The following is a 25,885-nucleotide window of genomic DNA, read 5'->3' on the forward strand; positions in this document are numbered from 1 at the left end:
CATAGATCAACATATCCAGTATGGACAGATAGCCTACATGTGTTTAAACAACAACAACATTGAGCATGGTGTGACACAACACAACAAAAGATAATGCGAATGAAGGAATGAATGAATAAATTAATTAATGAATAGCTGCAGTAACGTCAGATCATGGATGTCGTCAGATGTTGGACTAGAAGACACGGGCCTATGGCTCTACCTTGTGGTAAAATGTTAAATTACATTTTCATCTGCAAAATGCAGAAATACAATAGGCCTACATATCATTTTGTTTGAAAAGCCATTAGAACTTCCAGAGGGAGGCCACAACTCGAAAAGTGTGATCTTTAGAGTTCCAGGACAACAAACGTGTCAGTCAAGAGTGCCGAAGTTATGACGTCACTTTGTAGGAAAACTCGGAAGTTAGCGGCGCATAGGTTGCCTCGATTGAAAAGCTGTGCATTTTCCCCATAGACTTTTGGAAATTCGCAAAAAATAAGATCTGTGTTCAACAAAGAGTTGTGACCCTTACACGTTTTGTCTATCAAGATAATCTTTACAAGTTAATCCAAAATGTATACATTTTGAAGCCTACTGTATATTAAGTTTAAAAAACCACAAGCAGACACAATAAAGTTAAAAAAAAAAAACAACACAAGCAGGTAATAACTGGTGTGTTTTATGTCAAAGATCAAAACGTGAAAATATTTAGAGGGTTTGTTAACCATAGAGCTTATTTCAGGTGATTTAGCAAAAAAAAACAAAAAAAAACATTCAAAAATCCCATAAGGAGTGTGTGTGTGTGTGTGTGTGTGTGTGGGGGGGGGGGGGGGGGGGGGGGGGGTAGACTTTAGAGCGAGGGAACCGGAAGTGCTAAAATGCTAACTCACTTCCGCGTTTTGGCCTACAAAGTGACGTTATAACTTCGGCACTGTAAAATCTAGCATTCTAACCAAGCGCCACAAATCAAGAATAATTAGCTGATTTAAAAAAACAAACTTTTTAAATGAACTTTGTGCAAAAGCTAAATTGTAACTCATTTCACTTTCAGAATTAATTTTCATAAACGCTTTAAAATCAAAAAGCCAGAACCCACCCTCATCACGTGGCCGGATGTATTTCGGCGGAGAAACAGGAAGCGCTACAGCAGGGAGAGAGAGAGAGAAAGAAAGAGAGAGGGAGGTGGAGTGTGAATGAAACTGGCAGGCCTTGAAAACGCTGCTATCTCTCAAATCAGGACCACACTGGCCAAGGCTGGGGTACGATATGCGCTCGGCTTTCTTTCACATCACCTGTCGCGTCACCTGCGCTGTCTGCATGCCGCAACACACAGACACACACACGACCAAACTCGCAGGCTATGTTTTAAAACCTAGCGAGCTGTCTTCCAGTACAGCTTTTAATATGGCATAATAGGTGCGTACGTTTGGAAAACTCCCCCCCAGTAATGCTGTCTTGATAGACATCTCACTAGGTTTTGAAACACACTCCCATGATCACCCTTATTCAAAGCACAGTCTGTTGTTCATTTAAATGTTCATACTGGGCTGTTTGCGTGGATGTGAAGCAGGTGCTGGTGCTTAAAAGAGGAATCGAGTAAGTGTTTGTGTTGATGAATCTTGTTTTGCTAGCGTGGCCTTTGGCTGGTTGTACAGAAAATGATCTTGTAAATAACTTTCTAATACTGAAATGAAATGCCTTATTTGTTTTAAAGGAAGCTGATAGTATAGGTCTATAAGTACTAGTACTAATGCACCTGTGTGTAGTTCAAACCACAGGTTAATAATAGGCACCTGTTTTTCTGCTTAACTGTCAGAGCTGTGATTTCTTGCTTTAGAATATTCTATTATGATGAATTATACCAATAAGTGGCATTAAAAAAACATTTTTGCGTTTGTTTACATGGAGGCACCCTAAGGTGTATATCTCATTGTATATCTTTGTTTACTTCATCTTTTCAAAATTCTTTGTATTAATTGTATTAGTAATCTAATGTCTTCATAATATTGCTCATATTTGTTGTCAGTGCAAGTCTAAAGTAACTGAAGATTTTATTTGTTTTCTCTCTTACTGAAGATGTGGAAAAGGGAACAAAAGCTTTAGTTTAGGCTTGTATAGCAATATTATTATATAACATTCTGGTAACACTTTATAATAAAGTTCATTTTTTAACGTTACTTAATGTATTAACTAACATGAACTAACAATGAGCAATATATTTGTTACAGTATTTATGAATATTTGTTAATGTTAGTTAATACAAATACAGCTCTTTATTCATGTTAGTTCCCAGTGCATTGTCTAATGTTAACAAATACGACCTTTGATTTTATAATGTATTAGTAAATGCTGTAGAAGTGTTGTTCCTTTTTAGTTCATGTTAAATAAGGTGTTAACTAATGAACCTTATTGTAGAGTGTTACCAATATCCTTTATAATATTGCTCAAACTAGATGCCAGTGTAAGTCTAAACTCAGGTTTTGTTTCTGTTTTCTCTCCCACGGTAGATGTGGGTGGCACCATGAGCGTGAAAGCTTTTGAGCTGGTTCCCGCTGTGGAGCGGGAGCAGGTGATGGGCGAAAAAGTGCGGATAAACATTGAATGCATTGAGTGCTGTGGCCAACATCTGTACCTGGGCACCAATGACTGCTTCATCCATCACTTCATACTAGAGGAGCACACGACAGCCAAAGGTAAGCTGGCCTACAAAGCCCAGAAACTCCTCCACAAATACCTGGGCCTGAAGAAGCCAGTAGCAGAACTGAAGGCCGCCTCTGCTTTGGAACGTCTAATCGTCCTCTGTGATTCAACTATCACTGTTGTGAACATGGTTACCCTAGAGCTTGTCCCCTTTGGTGGCACTAAGCTCAAAGGTGTGACTGCGTTTTGTATCAACGAGAATCCGGTGACAGGGGATGCGTTCTGTGTGGAAATGGCGGTGGTTTTAGCACGCAGACGGGCAGTCCAGATATGTACGGTCCATGAGGATAGAGTGCAAATGTTAAAGGAGGTGACCACTCCAGAACAGCCCTGTGCCCTGAGCCTGGACGGGTACAATATCTGTCTTGCCCTGTCCACACAGTATATGATTCTGAACTACAGCACAGGAGCCTCTCAGGATCTGTTCCCTTATGACTGTGAAGAAAGGAAACCCATTGTTAAGAGGATCGGCCGGGAAGAGTTTCTTCTGGCTGGCCCAGGCGGGCTTGGTGAGTTACATGACCGAACACAACATTGATACGCGTTTTCATTTTTTCCACCAATTTTATTCCCATTTCATTAAAAGCTAGCACCAGCATTAGGTTTTTCTTTGCCCTATTGAAGCATATTAGTCGTCAGTGACATTGAGGATCTACACTTAATTTGGAGGATTTGAATCAGATCTGTGGTGAATTTTTAGAAGTGAATTTATTTAAAAGCATTCTTTACATTTTTCCCCACTGATTTTCTTTCTTTGCCGTCATCAGTTTAATGATTGAGGAGATAGTAATATCAATTTTAAATGTATGTCTATAGAAAATCTAGATAATATTATTCTCATTCTATAATTTGTTTAGTGAAAAAATTGTTGATTTAGCTACCAATAGAGTGCTGCAGTGATGGCTTGTTTTTGTAGAACAACCCAGAAGTTAGTATCACCCTGGTTTCCTCAACAAAAACCCCAAAACATTTTTTTTTCCATTGACTTTTGGAGAAACTCTGATTTTTGCATAAAATAAGCTCTGCGACAAGCAAAAGTTTTTGATTCTTACATGTTTTTTCCATCATGATAATCTTCATAAATCAAGTAAAAAGCTAAACGTTATAAACAAACTAAACCACGGCACCGCAATTAAGCATCCTGTAAACTCTTTCAGTCTTTATTCAAAAAACCTTGATTTTTTTTTTACTCTCTACCTTGATGACTGTATGATGATTAAAATCACGAAATGGCCTTAGGCAATCACTAAATAAACTGCAAAGTGTTACGTTTTCTAATACATTTATTTCCTCCACGGATTGACAGCGCTACATGAGCCGTTGTTTGCCATGGTTCGAGGTGCCAAACGCAAGTAAAAATTGATGAAACGGTGTTACTCGCCAGTTGCCCGGTAACTTTTTTTATAATGAACTTTGACAATGCATTGTTGTGAGAATGTGATATGGCTTAATGCAATCATCAGATCGCAACAGTTGTGATGTAATTATATAAATATATAGTCTGATGCATGTTTCAGAGTAAAGAACGACACTGTGTTCATTACAGTAAATGCCACTCTGCTAGTGCTATGTGTGTTTGAGTCACTTATAATTTGCATTTGGGGACGCAATATGTCCCATTGCCAACCATCTTACCAAATTCATAATGAGAATCGTTAATAAATCTGTTATCAACAAAGAGAAGCGTTAAGGTCTCCCTGTGGTTGTCCACCAAAATTAAAGCTCAATGGTTTAAAGTTTGAAAGCAAAGAAATTAGGACAACCATAAATGTTAGTATTGTTTTGTATCGGTCAGGTTTTACCTTTTTTTGTCTTTAGCTGCGTTCACATGCCTGTTTTATGGAAAGTAAAGAATTAGTTGTTTTTTTTCACCTGGGCTGGGCTTGTTTGTTTTTTTATTTATTAATAACAAAGTTCGATTTTTGGCAAATGTAAAGGCCCTTTCACACCAAAAGTGAAATAATAAGCCTCAGGCTGAAGGAAATGCAAACTCTACAGTAGAGAGCACAGCTCAAACAATTCTGCCATTCCGCACTGCAGAAGAATAGGACGCAGGAAAAGAAAGTTTAACACTCTTTCTTCAGCAATAAAAACATAAAATAATGAAACACAAATGTGTTTAGATAAAGTAATTTATGCTTAGTATGGTTTAATCATCCAGGTGGATGCTGCACATTGGTGGTGGTTGAGGAGATTCCCCCTACTATGTAAAGCGCTTTGAGTGCAGAGAAAAGCGCTATGTAAATGTGATGAATTATTATTATTATTGTTATTATTAATTAGAACATCGAAGGTCAGCAGCTAAGGCATTGGTAAATAAAGTGAGATTAAATGCATAAATTATATTACTTATTGCAGATTTGCATAGTATTCAGAGTTTGCATTTCACTGTTTTTATTCATTTTGAGGAATAATGAATCTGTTTTTGTGCAGGTGAAACGAGTAAATGCATGCTCGCATTTAGTCTAGAACTACAAATAGCCACAACCACTGCCATTCATTACACAGTTTCACACAATGCCTCGGAGAGGTGTTAATCAATAAATGGTAAATTAAAGTAACTTGCGTTACTTATTTGAAAAATTAACTCAGATATTTTGTTGTAAATTTAAAAGTAATGCATTACTTTACTTGTTACTTGAAAAAAAGTAATTTGATTATGTAACACTCGTTACTCGTAATGCGTTACCCCCAACACGGTTGATTGATTGCAGAATGATGGAATTTTTTCCTGGTTTTGGTCTACAAAAATGTCATCCCTGGCGCACTCTATATAAGATGTAACGAAACCTGGGTCAGGCTTTGGGGATATGTATTTTAAAATTAGTAATTTCACAATTAATAATTATTCATACGGTTTGACCCAGATGATCATACATGTTAAATCTCCCAAAAAGGGATAATATTTCTCTGCATCTGCATTAATATATGTACTTAGGCAACTTGGAATGTGCTCTGGTCTCCATTCTGGCCTGGCTCTGAGGAGATCACAATCTCTTTGAGGCCTGACCCCCTGCTGTGTGTGTGTGTGTGTGTGTGTGTGTGTGTGTGTGTGTGTGTGTGTGTGTGTGTGTGTGTGTGTGTGTGTGTGTGTGTGTGTGTGTGTGTGTGTGTGTGTGTGTGTGTGTGTGTGTGTGTGTGTGTGTGTGTGTGTGTGTGTGTGTGTGTGTGTGTGTGTGTGTGTGTGTGTGTGTGTGTGTGTGTGTGTGTGTGTGTGTGTGTGTGTGGGGTACACAAGTTCCTTCTCGTTGGAAAGGGGGAGGCTTGGTTTTAACTCCGTTCGCTATGAAAGTGTCAATGAACGCCATTAGGGGCAGACTCTGTGGTGCCCAACCTGAGTTATGAACCACAGTCAGAGAGGTTAGAAGCATTCTTACATGTATAAGTGCATGAGTCGTCCTGACATAGTCCAGATACCCTACAAAGACGAGAGTTGAAAATCACATTTTTGTAAACTTAAATGTTTTAAAGGAAATAACTCCTTATATGACCCTGAGGAGTATCATAAATTGTTTTCTATGGCGAATGTCTGCTTTTTTTTCTTGTTTTTGCTTGTTATTATAAATTCAGTCACAGCCCACCTGAGATACGAAGCTGTCTTCTCTGCTGTGACTGTACTCATGGTGATCATTTGTGATGAGTCATGCATCTCTCTGTATCTTTATCTCTCAGGAATTTTTGCTAATGCAGAAGGCATATCTCAGCGTGCTCCGGTGAGCTGGTCCGAGAGCGTGATCGCGGCGGCTGTGTGTTTCCCGTATGTGGTCGCGCTGGATGAAAGCTTTGTGACCATTCACAGCATGTTGGACCAGCAGCTCAAACAGACACTGTCATTCAGAGATGGACACCTTCTGCAGGATTTTGAAGGTAAGAGTGTATTCCCATACAGTTCTGTTACATGTGCCAGACACGGCAAAAGATGAGAGTTCAAACGGTTAAAGACGTCCATCTAGCGTTATGACGTTACATTGCGTATACGTTACGTTAGACATTACGTACGCTAACTATACGTTAGATGTTACATTGAAAAACTATGGAAAAGTAGTGTAGTGCCATGAAATGGTAAAACGTGGCGCCTTACTCTGTATTCACGGTTAAAGAAGAACATTTTTTGGAATATTAAAGCAATAGTTCAGACATAAATGAAAATTATCATCATTTACTCACCCTCAAGTTGTTCCAAACCTGTATGAATATCTGTCTTCTGCTAAAAAAAGCAAAAAAAAAAAAAGCAAAACAAAAGGAAGAATATGGGTAACCAAACAGTTGATGGGCCCCATTGACTTCTATAGTATGAGATACAAAATACTATGTAAGTCAATGGGCCCCATCAAATGTTTGGTTACTGACATTCTTCAAAATATCTTCTTTTACAGTATGTTCAGCAGAAGAGAGAAATTCATACAGGTTTGTAACAACCTTCCAAGTATTTCCATTTTTTTTGATCAACTATTTAAGTTAAGTTTGCCAAGCCTATTTTAAGGGGATAATGATTTCTTCCTTCATAGCACCTCAGAAAAACGTAGTCACGGTAATGACATATTTTAAATGAAGGGCTAAAAGTACAGTCTGTTTAATATGTTGTACTGTTGGTACAGGTGACGTTTAAGCAGTGGTGGAAAGAGTACTAAAACTGTACTTAAAGCTCCAGTAGGTAACTTTTGTAAACAAATATTTGTTAAAACTGTCATTATGTCCTGACAGTAGAATGAGACAGATAATCTGTGAAAAAATCAAGCTCCTCTGGTTCCTCCCTGTGGTCCTATTGCAATTTGCAGAAATACACCGCTCCCGGTCAGAAACAACCAATCAGAGCCAGGAGGAATGTCTTACCAGTGTCAATCACGCTCGTGTACGCGCTGATCACCCCTCTATTGCACAGCGCCAGCGCGTACCGTCGTTCGTGACTCTCCTGTTCGAATTCGTTCATCCAAATGAACGAATCTTTTTGCGAGTCATTTCGTTCATTCAACGAAGGAAATGACTCGAAAAAAGATTTGTTCATTTTGATAAGAGTTTGAACAGGATCACTAACGTGCATCACAGAAAAGAGCAAGGCGAGCATTTGTGCTTATAAAACTTAAAGTTTTTTATTTATTTTTGAAATGACCGATCGTTTCGCTAGATAAGACCATGATTCATCGTCTGGTATCGTTTAAAGCCCTTTGAAGCTGCACTGAAACTGTCATTTGGTCCTATTGAAGTCCATTATATGGAGAAAAAGCCTGGAATGTTTTCATCAAAAACCTTAATTTCTTTTCGACTAAAGAAAGAAAGACATGGACATCTTGGATGACATGGGGGTGAGTAAATTATCAGCAAAAGTTTTTTTAAAAGTGAACTAATCCTTTAACGTTATCTTACTAGCTATTTATAACTTATAGAAAGAGTGCAACTTTATAAAGTTACATGTATTGCAAAATAGTTTGTAGTCAAAGTATGGGCAGGCCATAGTCAATGTAAATCATATTGTTGATGTTTCGTCCCTATTAGTGAATGTTCCATAACTGTTTATAATCGGTGTTCCTGCTTACTAGCCTGCGCGTTCACGGCAGGCTCCGCTGTGGGGGAGGAGCTGTGGAGGGAGGGCTGTAGCGCAGCAGAGAGCATGGGGGTTGGACCTGTAAGTTGTGCTTGTTCAAATTTTCAGGCTAAGTCAACATTTTCTCAAAACTCCCTACTGCAGCTTTAAGTACAAGTAGAAGTACTGGAAAATAATATGACTCAAGTAAGTGTAAATGCGTAGTTTGCTGAAAAAACTACTCCAGTTACTACATTGCAAAGTACTTTAGTATATGTTTCTATTTTTATCTAAAATAAGATGATGTCCGCAATATGGAGCACAAAACACTCATGTAATTTTCTGTTTCATTCATACTGGAAGCAAGAGGGCATCCTTATAGGAAACCCCTTATATGGGCATCAGATATCCCTACAGCTGAATAACATGCAAATACAGACAGACATTTCGACTAATGAAAAATGAAGACAATAAACACGATTGCAATAATCTGTGTTCAAGCCATCTCAGGTGTTCTCGTAAGAATGATGTATATCTATAATGCAACACTAATCGACATAGCCTGTATCAGAGTATATAGTTTTTATAAAATTAAATATTTTCTGTCTCGCTCTTAAGAAGCAACAAGGGACCACTGAAGCAAGTTATTTCAAACACGACTGACGTGTGTTTGTGTATATACAGTGATTTTGGAGCAAAACATTATATTAATCTCATAAATTGTTGTGTTTGACACTATGCTAAGCAAACATATTAACTATCCCTGTTGCTAAGAGTGATTGTTTCATTAGGCCTACTAATTTTGCAAAGTCCATAAGATAATTTTAATGTTTTTTTAAAAAGGGCAAAAACACAGAAGGGTGAGAGGTCTGATCAAGGAAATGAAGGATTAAAACAGTATGAAAAGAAAAGTGCCAGTAAAAAAAATTAAGTGGGGTACGGGTTAACATGTTAAATAAAATGCATTTTTTCATTCTACCGAAAAGAGCCCACTGTTGCTATAGCAACGAGCTACACTTTTACGTGTATCTGATTGACAAATAATTCATGCTGTCTTATTTCACTGCTGTTTCTAATGTTGAGTGTATTTCAGCATCGTACATTTAGTTTAACTGCACTGTTAAAGAGGGCAAGCTTTACCATTCAACTGAATTGTGTGCGTGCGTTTTAGTCACTTAAAGGGAAAGTCCACCCAAAAATGAAAATTCTGTCAGTATTTACTCACCCTCATGTTGTTCCAACCCCGTAAGACTTTCGTTCATCTTTGGAACACGAATTAAGATATTTTTTATTAAATCTGAGAGCTGGATCACTCCTCCATAGGCTTCTAAGGGATTGAAACTTGTCAGCACCGAAAAGTTATTAAAAACATCGTTAAAATAGTCCAAGTGACTACAGTGGCTCAATCTTAAGTTTGTCAAGCGACGAGAATACTTTTTGTGCAAAACCAAAAACAAACAAAAATAATGGCTTTATTTCAGCTATTCATTTCCTTCTCTGTGGCCTCGAGTGAGTTCACGTAGTGTGATAGTGTATTGCTTCTGTGTTGTACGGAAAGCAACTGTCATTGAAAGCAATTATTTTAAAATATTGTTATAAAAGTAAAGGGTAAAAAAAACAAAAAAACTGACATTCAACATAACAATGGCTATAGACGTGTCGAGTAAGAAAAAGACCATCTCTGTGTCGGTTTTAAATCCTTCTGAAAGCCCAGTGCAGTGTTGATATGAGTTGTACTTTCACTTTCCTTCTTTGCTTGTAAAATCTTTTCTGAACGAGGTTTCTTTGTTTTAACTATGGATGATTCCTCAGCCTTTTTGAATGGTCCATTGTTAATAATGTGGCTCATTAGTTATGGCCACAAGCTGTCAGAACTAACACACCTCCTGTACTACATCTTTTAAGTAGATTCTACAAAACAAAATATTAAAGGACACCTATTATGCCCCTTTTCACAAGATGTAAAATAAGTCTTTGATGTCCCCAGCGTGTGTATGTGAAGTTTTAGCTCAAAATACCCAACAGATAATTTTTTTCATAGCATGTTTAAATTGTCACTTTTTGGGGCTGAGAAAAACGTGGCGTTTTATTGTGTATCCCTTTAAATGCAAATGAGCTGCTGCTGGCGGCACAGAGAGCGGAGGCTTACGAGCTCACGCTCACTGGCAGGACAATCTCTCAAGGAATGATAATATCAAAACAGAAACTCTCAGGCCCGGTGTTGATTTCGACCCGGAGTCGGACAATAATGCCCACAGAGCCAGAGAATATATGCTGTATGGAGATATAACAAGTTGATGAAGCGTCAATTTTACTCCAGAAACTCACCGTAAGAGCTGAATAAACACAGTTTAAGAAGTGCATTAAAGTCTTATCCATAAACTCTCTCTCTCTCCCTTTCATTATCATCAATATACACAGCGAATTACACTCGTTACAACTAACAGTAAACAAATATATACAGACTTTATGCCTTTTCAGTGAGTGCTTAAAAAAACTGGTCTTACTTATATCCGTAAAACAGCTCTGACGAACTGTAATAAAGTGTGCTTTCTCCCTTTCATTACTGCCCTGATCAGTAACGTTAGACTTATCGCTCTGGAGACTGTAACATTAAGCTGGATCACGAACAGTTGGTACAGATCCATCCTCGAGTAAAAACGAGAGTAAATGACGACTGCTATGTTCATTCTTACAATCAACAACAATCTCAATCGCTTGGGTGACATTCTTGTTTACAACGTCGTGCGTCGTCGTTAAACTGTGTTTAGCTCACTTAGGGTGGGTCTATGCTGAAACTGCAGTGTCAGTCAACAGTCGTGGATGGGGCTTGTGCAAAAGTACCTCACATTGCCCCGAATCTGCCACTGTTCTGAGACAGTGCTCATGATTTATAGGGATTTAAAAAAAAAACACTAGGTGGATTGTTATCGTTATAGGGTGGTTGTGTACACACATTGCCAACACACATTTGTTCAAACATAAAATTTTGCATAATAGGTGCCCTTTAATTCGCACAAATTAGTCAAATGAATGGGTGTAAATGTTTTGTCTGTTAGCTTCAATAATAAAAAATAAAAAAAGCACAATAATAAAAAATAAAATAAATTGATAATTAAAAAAAAACATTTTGCAGTAGACATGTAAACTAAGAATATATATATATATATATATATATATATATACATACACTCACCTAAAGGATAATTAGGATCACATGGCAGTTGCTTCAATGCATTTAGGGGTGTGGTCCTGGTCAAGACAATCTACTGAACTCCAAACTGAATGTCAGAATGGGAAAGAAAGGTGATTTAAGCAATTTTGAGCGTGGCATGGTTGTTGGTGCCAGACGGGCCGGTCTGAGTATTTCACAATCTGCTCAGTTACTAGGATTTTCTGGCACAACCATTTCTAGGGTTTACAAAGAATGGTGTGAAAAGGGAAAAACATCCAGTATGCGGCAGTCCTGTGGGCGAAAATGCCTTGTTGATGCTAGAGGTCAGAGGAGAATGGGCCGACTGATTCAAGCTGATAGAAGAGCAACTTTGACTGGAATAACCACTCGTTACAACCAAGGTATGCAGCAGAGCATTTGTGAAGCCACAACACTCACAACCTTGAGGCTGATGGGCTACAACAGCAGAAGACCCCACCGGGTACCACTCATCTCCACTACAAATAGGAAAAAGCGGCTACAATTTGCAAGAGCTCACCAAAATTGGACAGTTGAATACTGGAAAAATGTTGCCTGGTCTGATGAGTCTCGATTTCTGTTGAGACATTCAGATGGTAGAGTCAGAATTTGGCATAAACAGAATGAGAACATGGATCCATCATGCCTTGTTTCCACTGTGCGGCCTGGTGGTCGTGGTGTAATGGTGTGGGGGATGTTTTCTTGGCACACTTTAGGCCCCTTAGTGCCAGTTGGGCATCGTTTAAATGCCACGGCCTACCAGAGTATTGTTTCTGACCATGTCCATCACTTTATGGCCACCATGTACCCATCCTCTGATGGCTACTTCCAGCAGGATAATGCACCATGTCGTAAAGCTCGAATCATTTCAAATTGGTTTCTTGAACATGACAATGAGTTCACTGTACTAAAATGGCCTCCACAGTCACCAGATCTCAACCCAATAGAGCATCTTTGGGATGTGGTGGAACGGGAGCTTCGTGCCCTGGATGTGCATCCCACAAATCTCCATCAACTGCAAGATGCTATCCTATCAATATGGGCCAACATTTCTACAATATGGGCCAACATTACTAAAGAATGCTTTCAGCACCTTGTTGAATCAATGCCACGTAGAATTAAGGCAGTTCTGAAGGAGAAAGGGGGTCAAACACAGTATTAGTATGGTGTTCCTAATAATCCTTTAGGTGAGTGTATGTGCCACAGCCTTTTCTTCATTGAAATACACATTCATCCAATATTGATTAGCAGATTATCAAATCAGACTGTCATTCTCAATCTCATTTGTGATCGGACCTAATCAGTCAGAAAACTAATTTCCACACTGAATCAACTCGCATCTGACTCACTCGGTGAGCGGAGAACTTATTTTGGAAAGCAATGTTAAAGGTGCAAATTTGTAAGGTTAGTAAAACTTAATTCTGTACGAATCCACAACATGGTTTCAGAACAAAATTCAGTAGGAGAAACAATAAAGAAGCAGCTGAAAAATCTTTATAAATAAAGATCTCCAGTGTCTTAGTTGGTATTCCTTTAGATTGCTTGTGCTGCAGTCTAGTGTTTACAAGTATTGATTTCTCTGAAGTGCTGAGGTAAATTTCCCTACAAAGCAGCAGGGAAATTGTCTCCTGTCAAGTCTTGCTAAAGCTTGATTGTGCTTGAATCGGGAGGGCGAAAACCAGACACATTCACATTTAATAAAGCAAGCAGTCCAGAGAATATAGTGAAGGCAATTTATTTAGGAGCGTCTGATATAATGTGTTATGACAAGCTCGGATCAGATCAGTCACCATACGTCCCGCGTCAAAAACTCATTATTGTGCAGATCACAAGCTTGATTATTTTTCAGTGGTTTAATCACCATCAGTCCTTACATTCTCATGTCTGATGAATGTGCTGTTCTTTATGCCAAAGCATTTACTTCCATGAATGTGGCTTTATTTCCATAGATGTGAAATTGGTGTTTTATGTAAACACATATTTATCCATTTTACATCCCTCAACGTTCCCCATTGCATGGCAACTCTGTGGAATTAAAGGGATAGTTCACACAAAAATGAAAATTACCCCTTGAATTACTCACCCTCAAGACATCCTAGGTGTACATGACATTCTTCTTCCAGACGAAGACAATCAGAGTTTTTTTTTTTAAATGTCCTGGCTCTTCCAAGCTTGATAATGCCAGTGAATGACTGGTTTCTGTTTTGTAGTCCATAAAGTGCATCCGTCCATGATAAAAGTGCTCCACACGGCTCTGGGGTGTTAATAAAGGCCTTCTGAAGCGAAGGAATGTGTTGGTGTAAGAAATATTTCCACATTTAAAACTTTATAGACTAAAAAAATCATGGGCTAATTTTCATTTTTGGGTGAATTATCCCTTTAAGCAGCAATTGCAGCATTCAAGTAATGTGGTGCTCAAAAAGCAGAACACACAATGAATGTCTTTTTGTGAACTTTGTAAAAAGCCTCTAATTTTTCAGGTAAGGTGGTGTTGGCCTCATCAAAAGCAGTGTATATGCTGGTGCCTCTCCCTCTGGAGCGTCAGATCCAAGACCTGTTGGCAAGCCATCGAGTCGAGGAAGCCCTGACCCTCACCGAGGCCGCTCAGAGAAACATTCCCAAAGAGAAATATCAGGTACGCCGAGCCGTTCTGACTATGGTAAGATACAAGAGTATATTTCTCTCAATGGAGAGAGGATTTTAATTGATCATTTTCTCTTTTTATGTTGTAGATATTGCACAAAAGAATTCTCCAACAAGCAGGATTCATCCAATTTGGCCAGCTTCAGTTTTTAGAAGCGAAAGAGCATTTTAGGTGAAGTAAATCATTTTGTCATGCAATTAATACTGTTAATTGCTGCTCAGGCCCAGATGTTTCAGAGGATGACTGAATGGAGTTAATTAACTTCTTTGCTAATTGCTTCTTATCCCTCTGTGCACCTGACCCTAATCGCTGTATGCTAATGGGTGGAGAACAGAAACTTGTCTAATAGCTGAATAAATGGACGTAAATATCAATATTCCCCATGTTGTATTCGGCATGTATTTTAAGTTGCTACATCTGTTTTACGGCATGAACTATTAACTCATTTGAATCACAGATTGCTAGTACTACTGTAATATTTCAGATGACAAGGAGAAGGTACATCTGGAATAATTTACTATGTAAAAACATAGCCATATCTTTAAAATCTTATCTTCAAAAATTGAGCATATGGACAGTTGCCACCAGTGTTATTTTACTATAATTTATAGTATTTATTAACATTTTTAATTAGCTTTTAAATTTAAGTTTTAGTCATTTTATGTGCTTTTGTGCATTTTATTAGTTTCTTTTTATATACATTTTTAGTTATGGTTTTATTATTATGGAAACTTGTTTCTGCCACAGAATTAAAAACAAATGTAAAAGATAATTGCAACTTTTTATCTCACAATTCTGGCTTTTTTTTTCTCAGAATTGTGGGTTTACATCTTGCAATTCCCCCCAAACATCTCGGAATTGTGAGATATAAACTTGCAATTGTGGCTATTGCTCACAATTATGAGGTTATATTTTGCAATTCTGACCTTTTTTCTCACAATTAAGAGTTTATATCTCTCAATTTTTACTTATTTTCTCAGAATTGTGATATAAAACATTTTAAAAACAATAACCGGCTATGAAGTCCAATTTTGAGATGAAGAAGTCTGACAAATTTGCTATCATGCCTTTTTTACTCTTTTTGTAAACTCTAAATTGCGAGAAAAAAGTCAGAATTGTGAGATTAAAAAGTCGCACTTACCTTTTTTATTATTTATTCCATTGTGGAAACAAGCTTCCATACATTGTAGTACTTCAGATTAAATTTATTTTATTTCATGTAGTTGCCATGGCAACACTTCTAATTTTTGTTTGAAGTGTTTCATCTAATATTTTTATTTTATTTCAATTAACAAAAACAGTTTTAAAACTTTTTTTTTAAATAATAATACAGCAAAATAAACTTTAATAAAATATAAACCTTGTAATAATAATAATAATAATAATAATAATGTTGCTTTATCTGATGCCCATCTCAGGAAGGGACAGCTGGATGTACGGGAGCTGATCTCTCTTTATCCGCTGCTCCTGCCCGCTTCTTCTTCTTTCACACGTTGCCATCCACCACTTCATGAATTTGCTGACCTTAACCACCTGACGCAGGGGGACCAGGAGAAGGTCCAGCGCTTCAAATGTTTTCTCATCAGCTACCTACACGAGGTGCGCAGCAGCGACAGCGCTAATGGTTTCCGTGAAGACGTAGATACGGCATTGCTAAAGCTGTACGCAGAGACCGGCCACGAGAGTCTCCTGGACTTGCTGGCCTCTGATAATGCCTGTCTTCTGACAGACAGCGCCCCCTGGCTGGAGAAGCATCACAAGTGGGTACTCACTTTTGTATTTCTTTGAGTAGCCATTGATAAAGTTTTAACGGTTTATTTTTGCAAGAAAGCTAAGAGTGCAAAAGATGATGCTTTGCGAAGCTTCACATTTTGTAGTATTTTGGTTGTTGTCTTATAAAACATTATGATGCATTAATCACCTATGCCCTCTGTCCTTTTAATCAGAGCAGTTGTCATGGCAGTGCATTACATTTCTAAAACTTAAATAAATGACGGTGTTTAAATAACTTGCGGCATTCCTTAATGTGTGTGTGATTTGAGTGTTAATGGTGTTTCTCTCTGTTCAGGTATTATGCTCTTGGACTTCTATATCACTACAACGGTCAGGATTCTGCTGCTTTACAGGTGGGATCTAATTGAAAATTCTGATTGTGGTGACAAGCTAGGAAAAGCTTGCTGCCAATTTTAAAAGCATTTTCCTAATTAAAATACAATTTAAGCTCTGCTGACATCCTCTTTGGCATTCTGCTGATTACCACAGAAAAATAATTTGATTCATCCTGCAGTTTGGAAAAAAAAAAATACTAAAAAAGTCCAACAGGCAATTGTTCATTACAACCTGAATATAATAATATTAACTATATACATATATGTATAATTTCTTTTTAATTTTTTTAAGATATACATTTTTCAGTGATGAGAAAGCTGACTTTTCAGCATCATTACTCCAGTCTTCAGTGTCTGATGATGCTTCAGAAAGCATTCTAAAATGCTGATTTGGTGCTTAAGAAACATTTCTTTTATCTTACATATATTATTATCAATGGTGAAAATGTTTGTGCTGCTAATTTATTTTTGCGGAAAACCATAGCCACTTTTCTACCGTCTTACTTAAAGGTTCCAAGAAAGGTAAGGAACTGTTACAGTTATATTTCTACTTGAGCTCGGTTCGGCACGGATGGATTACAAAGTGTTCTCAGCCCGGAAATCTCAACTGCGCTAGTAGAATGTGTGTAGTGACATTGCCACTTAGGATTGGTCACTTGTTTGTTGCCTTACTACCAGTTTCTCTGTAGTCGCCAATCGTGCTATTTGAGTGAAGTAAACACAAGTTATAATAAAAATACCTGATCTTCCTCCATAATGTGGTCGCTATTTGCATCTCATACCTTGTGTAAACTCTTGCATTACCAAGGCAACGACTGACGCATTTGTATTACATTCTAAAGAGCTCCATTATCAACCCTACAGTGGAAAATTAAAACCATATCCATACTGGCTGTGCCGGACCGGCACGGAATTGAACCATTAAGCAATGAGATCGTTTTGGCTCAACGGTGGAAAAGCAGCTACATGATAAATTATTATTCACCAAAAATGAAAATTCTGACATAATTGACTCATCCCTAATTTGTTCCAAACCAGTTTGAAGTATTTTTTTTATACTATGGAAGTCAATGGGGCCCATCAACTGTTCTTCTAAATTCTTCTAAATATCTTGTGTGTTCAGCAGAAGAAAGAAATTGACACAGGTTTGAAACAACTTAAGGGTGAGTAAATGATGATAGAATTTTCATTTTTGGGTGAACTATCCCTTTTAAAAGAACAGCATTTATTTGAAATAGAAATATTTTGTAGCATTACGTTTAATAGATAATTCATACTTGCTGAATAAAAGTATTATTATTTATTTATTTGTAAATCTTACTGACCAAATGTTTTTTGGTTGTGTGTATATATGTAAATACAACTTAATGGCAAATAAAATGAACACATTTAAAGAGTTGTAATGCTTACTTTCATGCTATATTTACTTAAATTCACAGACACATGAAAATGTAGAAAATGCACTACCCATTTGATAAGGCTTTTTCTATAGATTTTCTAACTGACATTGTGCAGAGTAAATGCTTCTGTTAGTCAGCACGTCTGATGCAGATGTTGTCTGAGACTGATATTCTAATGGCCATGTATTGGCCAGTTAATCTTCCTGGAAGATGTATCAGTCTATCCAAGTTAATGGTGCATTCAGGTCCTCCTGGGAAGTTTACGGCAGGTAAAGAGTAACAAGAGTAATATGGCGGTCTAATTTCTTAATTACACAAAAATACTGCAGGGTTCTTAAACTCTAGTTCTAGAAAATTAAGAACAAAGAAATGTGCATCAGGTGTACTTTGTTTTTTTATGTTTTTAATTAAGTTATGAAGCCACTGCACACTTTTTCGTATATATTACATTGTTATATTATAATGCCATGATATTCTGTGCAGGCAATTAGCTTACTTCACTGTAAATAGAAAAGCCTGACAATATCATTGCTAAATACCTTAAAATATTATGGTATTATTGCAATGTTTCTCACTGACATGCCCCCAACTGGATAAATTTGGGGCTTAAAGAAAATCCCGGACATCCCACTCGTATTTACGAAATTGTGGTGGTGTTCATGTGCGTAAATACACGTTCATGTGTGATGAAATTGCTTCCCAATCTTCTCTGTCTAAATCAAGGGTGTCAAACTCAGTTCTTGGAGGGCCACAACCCTGCAGAGTTTAGCTTCAACCCTAATTAAACACACCTGATCCAGCTAATCAAGGTCTTCACGATTACTAGAAACTTCCAGGCAGGTGTTTTTGGAGCTGGTTGGAGATAAACTCTGCAGGACAGTGGTCCTCCAGGAACTGAGTTTGACACCCCTGGTCTAAATGTACTGTAATTACAGTGTTTCAGTTTGTCATGACCAGTTAAAAAGTAGCAGTAATAAATCAGTAGTAAATTGTGTGTGTGTGTGTGTGTGTGTGTGTGTGTGTGTGTGTGTGTGTGTGTGTGTGTGTGTGTGTGTGTGTGTGTGTGTGTGTGTGTAGAGAGACCTGGAATGTTCATGTTAAGCAAGATGCAGTTCTATTTAAGAACCTTACAATTGGATGTGCTCTCAGGTAATGGATGATTAAGAGGTTGTTTTTTTTTGTCCTGTTGTAGATGTGGGTTAAGATTGTCAATGGAGATCTCCAAGACTCAACACGACCAGATCTGTTTGAATATGTTGTGGATTTTCTTAGTTTCTGCTCCAACCTTGACCTTGTGTGGCGGCATGCAGACTGGGCACTACAGAAAGACCAAAAGGTGTGTACTTCATCCTCATTGTAATGAACTATGTTAGATGAGAGAGAGCTTTATCGGTTATCTACAGAATATTCTAGAGGGTGTAATTGACTAGCTGTCTCTATCTTTTGGATCACCTTCAGATTGGTGTGCAAATCTTCACCAAAAGGCCTACCTCAGAGGAGAAGATGGGGCAGTTAAACCCACATGATGTGATTGCGTATTTGGAGAAACACAGTCAGGCACTTCTGCTCTACCTGGAACACCTGGTGCTAGAGAAGAAATTGCAGGTAATAGCATCACTACCAAAGCATTATTGATTCTTTAGTCAAGTGCTGTGCCTACTATATGCTAAAAGGTTGCCCAACTCTTTAGGGCTTTTCATGCTAGTTAACCCTGGGTAAACGGAGTCCTGGGTTGTCTTCCTTCGTTTCATATTGCTCATAATTTATCCGGGGTAACTACTGTTTATACAGTGCGCCATGTTTCCATGACCAAGCACATGAATATGTGGCACATGATTGGTTGTCTGTTGCTAAGCAACTAGTATAACAATTGTATCGTCGCTGTACTTGTTAGGCATTGCAATGTGTGGTAAAAAAAACACAACGCGGTGCTAATCTTGTTTTGGTGTATAGAACGATGATATCCTGGGGTTAAGCGCAGTATGAAAAAGCTCTTTTGAGTGTTGTGTCTGTTATTACAGAAAGAAAAGTATCACACACATCTGGCCGTGCTGTATGCAGACAAAGTCCTGGGCTTGATATCACGACCATCAGCCAATGAGGAACAACTGTCTGCTGCCCGCCAGAAACTACAACGGTTACTGAAAGAGTCCAATCTCTGCAGGGTCCAGTTATTACTAGGTAGGTACCCAGTAGCTGGATGCCTGTGCCTTTTCTCCAATATACACAAGACTTTTGATCTTGTGATTGCAGTATAGTTAATTGTCCCTTTGCGAAAAGGGCACCGACAGCAGAGGTAAGAGTTGAGCGGATAGGTGTTGATCTATGCATAAAATTCTAGTGATCTTTGGGTTTTCAGATATGTCTTGTTGCATTTGACCATTAATAAGAATAATAAAAAAAAATTCAGGTTTTGTGTTACCAGTAAATGCTTTGCAATAATGCTGCTAAACAAAAACGGTGCATTGAGAAAGCACTTTTTTACATTTGTTTAATTTCAAACATTACTATTGACGGAGGTATACAGCATTTCACTAGATTTGTAATGAGTAACATTAAATCCATTGTCAATTATACATAGAAACTTAAAGGAACTTTGTTTTTACTGCAAAATAATGCATGAAAGTAAAGGCAATTAAGACAAATATATTAGTACTGTAATACTGTAAAGCAAAAAATAAATAAATATAGGCTATAATAATTTGTGTAGTACAAAACTATTACGTTAGAAATGTAATTTCTTTCCTTCCCTGTGTTTTATAGTTTGGGCTATGGTGATAATAATACAAATAATAATAATAAATTCACGCTGATTTGGTTCCAAAAACAATGGTTAATGTAAAATGGACTGACTCAATGTTAATTGAATTTAATTTAACAAAGATTAGTGAATGCAAAGTGAACTCGTTATATACTGAAATATTTCTAAATTGATCCTTTTACAAAGTAACTATATGGCAGTAGAGTGTGGGCAAAAGCCATTGATTGTTAGATTTCCCCACACTATTTCAATGTGATTTTTGTTTTTCTATTCTGATTTTGTATTTTAAGTGGTGCCATATGAGATTTTTATGAGACAACAGTATTTGTCACATCGCAGTTGAAATTTAAATCGTAATAAATGTGTATGCCTAGTGTTAAGAGCTAAAAATGGTCTGATCTGCTTGTGCTTGTAGGTAAAATTCAGGACTCCGAGCTGCTACTACTTGAGCGAGCTACACTTCATGGAAAGTTAGAAGAACATGACAAGGCCTTGCACATTCTAGTGCACCAGCTCAAAGACTCGCTTGTGGCCGAGGAATACTGCTCTTGGGCCTCTGCATCTCAGGACCGGTCCTACCGTCAGAAGCTTTTCCACCAACTCTTGAGCGTTTACTTGGACCCGGATTTACCGGGAGGGGCACAAACAATAGCTGCAGTCGACCTGCTTAACCGACATGCTGAAGATTTTGACGCAGTGCATGTGTTAAAGCTCCTTCCAGAGGAGTGGTCTCTACCGCTACTCCGTCCTTTCCTGTGTGGGGCGCTGAGGGCTAGTGTACATGCACGCTGCACTTCCCAGGTTGCAGTGGGGCTGGCCCGGGCACAAAACCTCCAGCTTCAGCATGACAGGGTGAGTTCTCATGAATTATTTTATGTCAGAGCCTATTGTAGCCTTTCTTGTGGGCAGTGCTTCGACATGTAGCTACGGTTCGGGGTGACCCGAGTTCAAGTCCCGCTTAGGGACCTTTCTTGATCCTGTCCCCCTTTCTCTCCCACTTCATGTCTTATCAGTTCTCTATACTATACAGTTCTCAATAAAGATAAAAAACAGTGGGCCGGGCGCTTCTATATTTTTACCTGTAGAGTAACCTCACTCGCATGTCTGTCAAATTTCATTTAGATATTTTTGCTGGGCATAAAGTAAAAAAATGATGATATGATACAACTCTCTAGATATCAGAGGGGGGAAAAACACATAAAAAGAATGAAATTATTGAAAATAAAACCTAAATAGTAGTCTGACATAATCTTTTATTATTATTTCTTAGGGAAAAGAAGAAATGAAACTTGACTATTTGGGAAAATATTTGTTGGAAAAATCAGTCAAAGTCAAGGTCAATAAGTTGTCATAAAAAGGTCAAATTATCTCATATTTTAAGGGAGGCAAAATTAGTTCAGGTTGCAAAAAAAATGTCATGCAGTGTGAATTTAATAATTCGTGATATTGTATGAAATAGACCAATCATTTAAAAAAAGTTTTACAAATATTTAAATATTTACTTGTGTACTCTATACACTACTGTTCAAATGTTCAGGGACTCCAGTCTTCAGTGTCACATGATCCTTCTGAAATTATTCTAAAATGCTGATTTGATTCTTGTGAAACATTTCTTGCTATTATCAATTTTGAAAACAGGTTTAAAAAAATAATTTGAAATGGAAATCTTTTGTAACAATGTAAATGACTTTCCTGTCACTTTTGGTAAATGTAATGCTGACCCCAAACTTATAAACAGTAGGTTTATTTTGTTTTATTTTAGTGTACACATTTTATTTTGTTTATCAAAGCCACATACATGCATGCATACTGTACATAAATGCATACATACATATACACACACTTGACCACTACAGTGCATGTCATTGACCCACTACTCCTGCATTCTGTGTTGCACAGCTGAAGTATCGAGGCGGCCCAATATTAGTGTCTGAAAAGAAGGGATGCCAGCTGTGCCACAACACCTTCAGCGAGCCAGACTGCGCCTGCTTGCCTGGCGGAACGCCGGTCCACATTCACTGTGTCGCCAAGAAAGCCCTGGACTTGCCAAAGCGCCAACATGAAAATGCCCACCGCAGCAATCACACATGAAGCTGATCTGTGGGGCAGGCGACAAATTCTGGCGTTACACCTGTACCGCACACATGAGAAGGCTGAGTGCATAGGGCAACTGTTCAGAGCCCTCGCAAGAGCAGGACCTGCATTCCCTGTGTGTGAGGGAGTCAGTCAACAAATAAGTATTTGGGAGTTTGAGATACTATTTATTCCATACATACAACACTGACAATGAATTTGAACTTTTTAATGGACGTCAATCCCCCCCCCCCCCCCCTCCCTTAAAAAAAAAAAGGCCCGTCTACTGGTTGATCTTTTTGGCATTGCCTTTTGACTGGTCCAGTGGCTGTCTTGAAATATTTAGCTTTTAAGTGGGTGGTATCCATGTTAACTAACTATTATTTGCAAACTGTTTGAGGTCAAAATGCTAGTGTCTTAACTATCTGTGCCCTGTGAGCAGACTTATCAAAAATTGGTTTATGCGATTTGGCCGATCAATAGTTTTCATTAAACAAACACCAAAGTCACTTTCTCTGTTCTCAGAGAGTGACAGGTTATAGCCTTAAGTGATTGCATCATGATTATTTTCATATAAGAGAGAAATACTTGAAAAGAAAACTAATTATTTTCATAATGTCATCATGAATATGGTTTGTGGTCATCATAGCTCTTTTAAACCATTTAATAGTCATTTTCTGAGATATAAAGGGAAGATTTTCCAGAATTTCCATGTTCATCTTCTAGCCACAGTCCAATCTGGGTAACTTCAAAGTTACATCAGTGTTATGTAAAATTCTTTAATGAAAGTCTATGATTAATTAGCACAACCCAAGAAAAATATTATTGTGTCTCTCTCTCTATCCACTTTCCCAAGGTTGATTTGGCTTGATATATCCCTTTAAAGACAAGTTTAAGATACAAAGTGATATTTAGTTAAAAAATTGTTGCCATATCAAACAAACCAATGGACTCAGGCTGTGCTGTGTTTGTGTACATGCTATAACTAAATGCTAAAGTTGCTTATAACATCCAAAATGTTTGTTTCTCATATGCATGTGGTGATGTGGATGTGAGTTCTCATGTCTTAATGCTAAGCTGTGATTTTAAAGATCAAAAAATATTTTAACATTATCAATTACATTGTTGTTTTTTGGGGAAGCACAGTAGCAGCAATCACTGCAGAGGGTTTTGCCTGATTCAAATAATTGGTTACAGATTATTCTAAGTATCTGAAATATTTTCTCTGTGAAAGTGAAAATAGTGGGATTTTAAAGGTGGAATAAGTGAAGGGGAAAAAGCATAAAGAAACACTGCCTACTATTTAATAAATACTAAAAATGTCCTCTGCTATAACCAATGAACGGTAGGATGACTGGTTGCCTTGATGTTTTTTTACAGAAACAGTTTAGCAAGTGAAAATATACAATTTATTATTGTGATCATTGGCTGCAAGGATAATGGTATAATGGTAAATTGTATCCAAACTAATTTTCACACAGTTAATTTAATACTATTTTACACAATCTTGGGCGGTGGATCCAGCACAAGTTCCACTCTTAAAATGCCGTTGTAGGAAAGTTTGTTTGCTATTTAGTCTTTGCTTTGATTTTCTGTTTCTCGTTTCTCCCAGAAAACGTGCTACCAAATTTTTCCTCCTGTCTGAAGTGAGACTTTAAATTTTTCAGCTTGAGCAACTAAATGGAAATCCTCTACATCTCTTTACATCCACTTTAAGTATTTTATACATATAATTATACATGGATACTGGTGTGTACATACTGTATTAATAATTGTTTGTTGCTTTGTAAATCAATGCCGGTGTGGGTGGAATGTACAAAATGTAAAGACGTCCATTTTAATAAACGACTATGCCTACATGAATAGAGCATACTGTTTATGATTATGTACTTAATGTAAAGAGACTAACAGAAAGACAGAAGAGCCAAATGGCTCGACCTGTTCCATTTGTTTTCTTGTGTTTATCAAGCCAACATCTTTGCAGAAGCATCATATGACTGACAGATGCTGCAGCCTGAGAAATGGGAAAAAAAGGAAAAATCAATTTCGCAAGTTCAGCAAGTATGATTTATATGGTTTGATTAGGGTCCAATTCTCACTATTGACTATGACTTTTGCCTCAACATCTACCTTACTATTAATAAGCAGTAATTAGAGTTTAAGTTTAGGTATTGGGTAGGATTAAGGGAAGTAGAATATGGTCATTCAGAATAAGGCATTAATATGTGCTTTATAAGTATTATTAAATGGCCAATATCTTAATACATGCATGCTAATGAGCAACTAGTTTATAGTGAGAACCCTAAAGTGTTACCATATATATATATATATACACTGTATATATATATATATATATATAGATAGATAGATAGATAGATAGATAGATAGATAGATAGATAGATAGATAGATAGATAGATAGGTTAAATATGGACAAAATTTTTTTGGACGCATCCCTTATTTCTTGAAATCAGGTGTTTCAATCAGACTCATTCCCACAGGTCTATAAAATCAAGCACCCAGCTACTGTAGGCAGTCTTTTTATAAACATTTGTGAAAAAGGTTGTTTTGAAATTCAGTGAATTAAAGCATGGTACTATGATAGGATGCCACCTTTGCAATGAGTCGGTATGTGATTTATGCTATATATTCCACAGTCAACTGTAAGTGGTATTATTGGAAAGTGGAAGTGTGTAGGAACAGCGGCAACTAAAGCAGCCATGAAGCGGAAGAACACGTAAAATTCACATAGTGAGGTCATCGAGTGCTGAGGAGCATGGTGCTTAAAGGTGGCAACACTAAATCCATAGCTGAGTTCCAAACTTCCATTGGCATTAATCTTTTTTTTCTTTTTTTTTTTATTATCTTTCCTAGCGTCTGTCCCGCGAAGGTGCAGGGTCCGCTTGTCGGCAAGCCTTTCTCCACTTTCTCCGGTCCAAGGCATCCTCAAGGGCGGCATCGATGCGTTTCATGTCTGTCTTAATTCGGTCCATCCACCTCTTTTTCGGTCTTCCGTGTGCCCTTTTCCCCTCAGGGCTGAGCCGCAGTGCTGTTCTCGCCACTGACTCTTTGTCACTGCGGATCACATGGCCGTACCATCGGAGGCGGGCTTCTCGCATCTTCTCTGTGACTGGTGCTACTCCCATGATCTTTCTGACACCCTCATTCATAACGTGGTCCAGTCAGGTCAGTCCCAGTGTCCATCTGAGCATATGCATCTCCAAAGTGTGGAGGGCCTGTTCGTGTTTGGTGGTTGCAGGCCACCATTCTGCTCCATAGAGGGCGACTGGGCGAACTACCGTCTCGTAAACCTTTGCCTTGAGGCGGGTGGGCATGTGTCGATCACAGAGGATACCAGTGACCTGTCGCAACTTCATCCAGGCAGCGTTGACTCTTGCTCTGGTGTCTGGCAGGCTTTCACCATTGGCCAAGAGGGTGGAGCCAAGGTACTTGAACTGCTCCACTTGGGCGTTGAGTTCCTGGCGGGACTCTTTGACGAGGAAGA

General features: G+C 38.0%; 1 protein-coding gene across 3 annotated transcripts; it reads left to right on the plus strand.

Annotated features, from left to right (window-relative positions):
* The first annotated feature begins 1,097 nt into the window (after positions 1-1,097).
* On the plus strand, positions 1,098-24,245 carry tgfbrap1 (transforming growth factor, beta receptor associated protein 1). Of its 3 annotated transcripts, none has more exons than XM_077199209.1 (12): positions 1,098-1,241; positions 2,490-3,191; positions 6,355-6,549; positions 13,877-14,031; positions 14,129-14,211; positions 15,459-15,800; positions 16,109-16,166; positions 18,741-18,884; positions 19,007-19,153; positions 19,570-19,729; positions 20,725-21,161; positions 22,209-24,245. In XM_077199209.1, exons 2-12 carry the CDS (start codon positions 2,504-2,506, stop codon positions 22,398-22,400), a joined length of 2,601 nt encoding a protein of 866 aa, XP_077055324.1. In that variant the 5' UTR covers positions 1,098-1,241; positions 2,490-2,503; the 3' UTR covers positions 22,401-24,245. The 3 variants fall into 3 exon arrangements, with proteins under 3 accessions (XP_077055324.1, XP_077055325.1, XP_077055326.1); XM_077199210.1 differs by having other exon boundaries at positions 1,108-1,578; XM_077199211.1 differs by lacking the exon at positions 1,098-1,241 and adding an exon at positions 1,694-1,712.
* Positions 24,246-25,885: the final 1,640 nt, after the last annotated feature.

The sequence above is a fragment of the Siphateles boraxobius genome, unplaced genomic scaffold (genome assembly GCF_051911475.1).
Source record: "Siphateles boraxobius isolate OS27281-9 unplaced genomic scaffold, OSU_SipBor_1 41, whole genome shotgun sequence".
Taxonomy (NCBI): domain Eukaryota; kingdom Metazoa; phylum Chordata; class Actinopteri; order Cypriniformes; family Leuciscidae; genus Siphateles; species Siphateles boraxobius.